The following is a 7,125-nucleotide window of genomic DNA, read 5'->3' as shown; positions in this document are numbered from 1 at the left end:
ATACTATTTATTCATTTAGTTATAAAATATACAGCTTTATTTTAAAGACCAAAGAGAGAGAGAGCTAAATGGCTCGAGACAGAATATTTTGCAGTTTCAGCTTCTGCATACTGATTTGTATGAATACGACAGTTAAGGATCAATATAATATCAGAAGCATTCATTTTTAAATGAAAGATACATTTCTCTATTTGTTTCATACAAAACGAAACTAATTCCTTCCTGTCAAAAAAATATAAGGAAGCAATAAAGGAGTTCAGGAATGCAGAAAATATCCTATCAAATATCAGTAGCTTAAAGACTGCAGAAAAAAAAATACATTAAACCTTGTTATCCACAAAATCATTTTTACGCCTCTTCAACTGCTTTTTAGAAACAACAACTGGGAGTAAACAGGAACTATTTCATATCAAACAATATTAGTCAGACTAGTGACACTAAAGCATAGAAAAACATTTAATAAATAATCTACCCCAAAACTGGAGAACAAAATGGGAGGAATGAAGAGATCTAGCACAATTTTTCCATCTTAGAGATCAGTTCCTCACAGATTTTTGTGAGTTCCTTATTTTCTTTTACCTGTTAAAGAAACAAGAATAAAGCATCATATGGTAAATGTTGCATAAAATACAATTTAGAAAGAACTCACCACCACCACAAATACATTTATATTAACAGAGTTCTCCTTCATAGGAACAGCTCTCTCTCTCTGTACATGCATCTGTGTGTGGTACTCATAAGAATCGAAATATAGCTGCATGTGTTCATAGTTTAAGTAGAGTTAAACTTGAATTTTATAGTCCACCTTCCAAATGTCTGCTCAGAGGGCAGTTTTTTCTTATGCCTCACAGATGAATCTGCTTGATCTGCAGGCTTCTCAGTGAAGAGTTAGCTAGAATTGCTATAGGAAACGATAACTTTAAGGCGTCACAAATTTCACGTTGCTGAGTAATTTTCTTCAAAGGAGTGAATGGCAGCTACTTGCTTGCCCAGATGGGAGCATACGTCGGCTTTTTCTAGCCAAGTCATGGTAACCCTCATCTTGGAAGTACCGAATAAAAGAATAACAGAGTTGGAAGGGAATGCCTACCTTGACTCTGCTGACAACTCTCTCTCTCTCACACACACACATACACATCTTGAACAAAAGAGGCCTTTCTGGACCCTCCTCTCCCATGGGTCTCTTCTCCGCATTCTAGAAATCCCAGAGCATCTGGAGCCTCCAGAAATCGGGCAAGCAGGTCTGTCATGGGTGGCTTGCCACGAAACCCCCCCTCTCACAACCAGGGGGCAGCAACGGGAAGAGGAGGGGGGGAAGAGGCCAAAGGAATGCGAGGGGGAATGAGACAAATCCAGCACCCCGAGGTCATCAGCAGGGAAAGTCCGAGGCGGAGAGACTGTTCCCCAAAACAAAGCGAGTGTAACCGATTGGCTAGAGCAGGGGTGTCAAACTCGCGACGTCAAGCAACATATCGGGCCGATTTTGCCATTGCTGGCAATGGGATGGGCGCGGCTTCCCGGTGACGCGTCCGGCCCGTTGGCCGGCAGTTTGACACCCCTGGGCTAGAGTAATGGACGGTGGGAGGACGAGGGGAGAAGGGAAAGTGTTCCTGTGCTGTTTTTGTTTGTGTGTGAAACCACTTAAAATGACCGTTTCTACTTCTGCACCCACGGAGCATCTTCAGGAAAATGGCACTCTTGGCCAAAAGATGCCCCAGCAGTTTCCTTGGCTGGCTTAGCCAGGGGGACAGTTGTGGCAAGCGCACTCGGGCCATGTTTCGGAGGCTCCGGAGGCCGGCCGGCCCGCCAGCAAAAACGGCACGCTGTGTCCCCCGGGGCCATAAATTCGCCATTAGTGGGGGGAAAAAGAAAAAGAAGAGCGTGGAAGAGCGTCTCCTCTCCCTGGGAGGACGGGGGGTCGGACTGACCTTCTGCTCGATGCTGCTCTCCAGCGACTGGACCCGCATCTGTTCTTTGCGCAGGTTGGCATCGAGCGCAGCCACCTCCGACTGGGCTTTGCTTCTCACCTGGGCGATCTCCTCGTTGGCTCTGCGTGCGAGAAAAACGGCCCCATTGAAGGGTTTCTTTCCCCCCCCCCTCTCCCCATCTTGAGAGCAGCCTCAGCCCGTGGGGGACCCTGACGCCCCCACTCACTGATCCAACTTCTCCTCCGCGTGGGCCTTCAGGGCTTGGTATCTCTGCTCCTCCTTCTTAATCCTCTCCAGGTAATCCTGCACGCATTTCTTCAGAGTTTCTTCATTCTGGAGAGCGAGAAAAAAAGTCCTTTGATTTCACCGCCCCGGGACAGTTCCCACCTTGCCCGCTTGCTTCTTGAACACGAAACCCCCGTGCCTGGCCATCACCGAAAACGATCCTCTTCCGAATGGGAATATTATACATTTGTTCTTTTGGAGGAAAGATCAGTTTGAGGCCTTAAATTCTGGCTCTGCTAATAAGTACTTAAAATTTCAAAATAGAAAATGGAAGGTCCTAGCTCAGGGGTAGGCCACCTTGGCTCTTTTTTGACTCGTGGATTTCAACTCCCAGAATTCCTGAGCCAGAATTCTGGGAGTTGAAGTCCACGAGTCAGAAAAGAGCCAAGGTTGCCTACCACCCCTGTCCTAGCTCCTTTCACCAGTGTTGTCACCGTTGCTAAACTATTGGTAATTAGATTCTTAAAAAGTCTTATGTGGATATGTAGGGTTAGCATTTTGCCTGTTTGGAGGCAAAAACTTTCTTTAGGCAAAACTGTTTTTCTCCAGCAGAGCAAGCACAGATAGCTGATCAGAGGCAGAAACTGGAATTTAAAATAAATGTTGGCTTGGTGATGCCATTCTCTTTTGACCAATTAGTGTAATTAACCGGGAGACAATACTGATTCCACATGTACAGAAAGCAAACACCTTTTTTTAAAAAAAAGCAGAAACAGCACCCTCCAGGCAAAAATAACCAGCATAAAGAGCTATCAACAGCACGTAAAAAGGAACACAGCAAAGTGTTTTAGGATCTATTTAACACTCCTTCAAAAACACAATTATCCCCAGACGTTTGAAGATTTGTCACAACTGCAATTGTTTATCTTGTATTAGCAATACAGGCACCTCTGTGCCGATGACAAAGATCCTGATTCAAAAGAAGGACATTCAAAGCTTCAAGCTTTTAAGCTTTAAAGGGAAAAAAATGTGCTGCAGCTGCCAAAAAAAGCCAACGCAGTGCTAGGCTGCATGAACAGAGGGATAGAATCAAGATCACGTGAAGTATTAATACCACTTTACAATGCCTTGGTAAGGCCACACTTGGAATACGGCATCCAGTTTTGGTCACCACGATGTAAAAAAGATGCTGAGACTCTAGAAAAAGTACAGAGAAGAGCAACAAAGATGATTAGGGGACTGGAGGCTAAAACATATAAGGAACGGTTGCTGGAATTGGTTTGGGAATGTCTACTTTAACGAAGAGAAGAACGAGGGGGGACATGATAGCAGCCTTCCAATATCTCAGGGGCTGCCCCAAAGAAGAGGGAGTCAAGCTATTCTCCAAAGCCCCCTGAAGGCCGGACAAGAAGCAACGGGTGGAAACTCATCAAGGAGAGAAGCAACCTAGAACTAAGGAGAAACTTCCTGACAATTAGAACAATTAACCAGTGGAACAACCTGCCTCCAGAAGCGGTGAATGCTCCAACACTGGAGGTTTTTAAGAAGAGACTGGACGGCCATTTGTCTGAAATGGTATAGGGTTTCCTGCCTGAGCAGGGGGTTGGACTAAATGACCTCTGAGGTCCCTTCCAACTTTATCATTATTATTATTATTATTATTATTATTATTAAATTGAAAGTTTAAGAGAGTCGGAGCAGCTGAAAAAAAAAACCGCTCACCTTTTGAAATCCTTCGATGGCCTCCTTTTGTTTTTTAAACCGGTTGAAGAATTCGGAGAAAGAGGTTTCCAAGGCATTCAGGTCGGAAACGGCCTGCTGTTTTTCATCCAAGGCCTTCTGTGCTTCTTTTTTGGCCAGCTCCTTCTGGCTCTGACAATCCTCTACGGAAATAAAATTGGCACAACGTTCTAGGACAGCCGTCCCCACACTCTTTGGGTCGTGGCCCACGTTGCAAACCACCGACGCGCAAGCAGCGGGCAAGCGAATGAAGCTTCATCTGCACATGGTGTGGGATCTACGTTCCCATTTGCCCCCCATGGAAAAATTGTCTTCCAGAAAACTGGTCCCTGGTGCCAGAAAGGTTGGGGGGGGGGGGCTGCAGTTCTAGGATATGGAAAAAGCCAGGAAGGGGTTCCCCCAAACTAAGACTCTACCTGTTCCATTATTGATCTTAAAATCTAGAAATTTGGGGAAGGAGCATCTATGCCAGGGTCTCCCAACCTGAAGCCCTCCCAGTATCACTGAATTACGTCCCCAGCGTCCCTCACTTGGCACTACGAGCCGTGTAGCGTCACAACACCTTCATTTAGCCATCTAGTCCAGTGTTTCTCAACCTTGACAATTTTAAGGCATGTGGACTTCAACTCCCAGAATTCCACAGCCAGCGTTGCTGGCTGTGGAATTCTGGGAGTTGAAGTCCACATGCCTTAAAATTGTCAAGGTTGAGAAACACTGATCTAGTCTGTTTCCTAGTCAGCTGCAGATAAGGAAGCTTCATGCATTTGAGTCTTAAGACGCAGAATGCCAGGTCCAGAGGCAATTGTGGGGCACAGCTTCTCCCTCAGAAATAAATGTTTACAGCGTGTGATCTGGACCTACCCATCACTTGTACTATGATGCCCTCAAACTCGGCGACAATTTTTCTGAAAAGAAAAGAGGAAAAATGATTTTAACATGCCGTCGGGATATCGATCCAATCTCGCACCTGCCGAAGAGGCCCCGCGTTCTGTCAGCAAATGCCTTTATCCTCTGAGGAGGGGGCTTCCCTTAACTCCCAGGCCCTCCTGTCAAAACTAGGCGAAGGAGACCGAGTCAAGCGAAGCTAAAACAAGAAAGACATTTGCCCTCTCAAAAACAAAAGCTGCATTAAGACAGAGAATTTGCAAAAGGGAAAGAGGAGAGGCATCTACAGTCTCATCAGTTAGAGCAGTGGTTCTTCACCTGGGCGATATTGCCCCCCAGGGGGTGATTTCATTTTTCAGGGGGGCGAAGGAACGAAAAGGGGGCGATATGAGGGCGATGGAGCAAGAAGTTTTGGGGACACTTTTGAGACTTTTTCGTACAGGGAATCGCTGTATATCCGTTGTACAAGAACATCAGATTGCTCGCTATTAGCGGATTGAATTGTGTTTTCAAATGTTCCTCCAGCTAGCTTCAGTACAGAACGCCGTACATAGGTGAATACGCATCGCTTATCTTCGTGCGCGTTGCGCAGCAGCCTCTACCCATACAGTGGCGCGCCATTGGCCAGAATGGGCAGTGATGGAGGGGGGAGCGCTTCTTTCGAAACATCGCACGCTGAGTGGCTGTCCCCCGTGACGTCAGCTGTAATGTCAACGTAACTGTTGAAACTAGGTTTGTCGATGTCCGCGTGTGTTTTTCTGGTGCAGTCGAAAATTTAATTTGAATTTTGTTTTCAGTGGTCATTACATTTAAGTGTCTTGAATAAATAAGATGATAATAATGAAATACATGCATCACGAAGTTTGGGAATAAAGTGACGGGCGGCACCAAAATTTTTTCACACAGTTGAGATATGGGAAAAAGACTGGAAATAAATGATTTGCATCGATATGTCCCGATGACAATTTTAAAGAAAACAAAAAAAAAGGGTTTGCATAAATTGAAGAATTATTTCCTATGTTGTGATGGAGGGGTTATGTTGGGGGAGGGGGGGCGATGACAACTTCCTCATTGGCTCAAGGGGGCGATTCGTTCAAAAAGGTTAAGAACCACTGAGTTAGAGGGATTATCCACGGCATACCGGTGAGAAAAAGAATAGTAAACCCAGTGGTTAAGGCACCAGGCAAGATCCTGGGAGGTGGTGAGTTCTAGTTTCACCTTAGACTCCGGGCCGATCACCAGGAGACGGGGAGTCCTAGTCCCGCCTTAGGGCACAAAAGCCCATCTCTTGCCACGTCATTACAGAGCAAGCGTAACGTTTCCCCACTTTATACTTACTCCATTTCTTTCTTTTCGGCATAAATCTTGTCGTGCTTCTTCTTCCATTCCAGGGCTTCCTTTTGCTTCTCCTGGACCTGAAACAGCAAAATTCCCCCCCAGCCCTTAGCAAGAAGAGGGGTGGTTTCAGATGTAGGGGAGAATGAAGCAAACCCAGCTAAGCCGTGTGTTTTTTTTCATCTTGCCTCTCCAACTTGGGACCAACAGAGGCCCTGCCTTAGGACTGCAGCCTCCAGACGAGCTTTTGCCACGGACATTCCGCTGGGGAAACTCGATAAAACCGCTGCGATATCAAAATCTACAAGATTCCTGACCACGCAAAGGCAGTAACGCGGGCATTTAACTGGAGTGGGCAGTCCATTTTCCCAAGGGCCCCACCTGTGAAGCTGGGACTGTTGGGGTGGACCAAATCAGCAGGGCCGTTGCTGCTGCTGTGGCCCCCACCATGGGCTGGGCAGGGAAAGCCAAAGGGTCAATGGGGGGGTGGTGGCTGGAATGCCCAGGTCTGCTCTTAAAGCAGGGGTCTCCAAATGTGGCCGCTTTAAGATGTGTGGACTTCAACTCCCAGAATTCCCCAGCCAATAAAGGATGGCTCCACCGATCGAATAGTATGTAGGTAAGAAAACAAAGTCTTATTTTCGGGGAGAGAGGATGGAAATAAAGCGTGGCGTCCTCGTACCTTGGCAGTGAGGCTCTGGACAGTAGCATCCCTCTCCAGCGTGACCTTCTGCAAGGCGTCTTCTTCCGTGTCTTTCCGGCCGGGGGTCAGCCCCTCGGCGGCCGCTTCGGAAGGCTGAGCCCAGGAGAAGAAGGGCGCCTCCTGGCTGGCGGGGAGCTGGGCCGGCGTCTTGGCCTGTGGCAAGCAACGGAGCGCGTGTCTCATTGAGGAGGACGCCTACGGGGTATAGGACTCGAGAAAAGCTTATTTACTCGACGGCAGACAGGGAGCCCTCTGCTTACGACGTTTCACTTAGTGGCCGTTCCAAGTCACGACGGCACTGGGAAAAAA

At 47.1% G+C, this 7,125-nt stretch overlaps 1 protein-coding gene across 1 annotated transcript; it reads right to left on the bottom strand.

The window, feature by feature from the left end:
- Positions 1-9: 9 nt before the first annotated feature.
- On the bottom strand, positions 10-6,125 carry LOC107298872 (transforming acidic coiled-coil-containing protein 3). The gene is made up of 6 exons (XM_029286633.1): positions 6,117-6,125; positions 4,755-4,798; positions 3,876-4,036; positions 2,155-2,261; positions 1,929-2,049; positions 10-579 (listed from the first exon to the last, which is right to left on the bottom strand). The coding sequence occupies exons 1-6, from the start codon at positions 6,119-6,121 to the stop codon at positions 511-513; spliced, it is 507 nt and encodes a 168-aa protein (XP_029142466.1). The 5' UTR covers positions 6,122-6,125; the 3' UTR covers positions 10-510.
- Between the last annotated feature and the right edge of the window lie 1,000 nt (positions 6,126-7,125).

This window comes from Protobothrops mucrosquamatus, unplaced genomic scaffold (genome assembly GCF_001527695.2).
Source record: "Protobothrops mucrosquamatus isolate PMUCROS unplaced genomic scaffold, P.Mucros_1.0 scaffold4346, whole genome shotgun sequence".
NCBI classification, from domain to species: domain Eukaryota; kingdom Metazoa; phylum Chordata; class Lepidosauria; order Squamata; family Viperidae; genus Protobothrops; species Protobothrops mucrosquamatus.
Note: the sequence above shows the minus strand (reverse complement) of the source record. Positions and strands in the feature narration are given on the sequence as shown.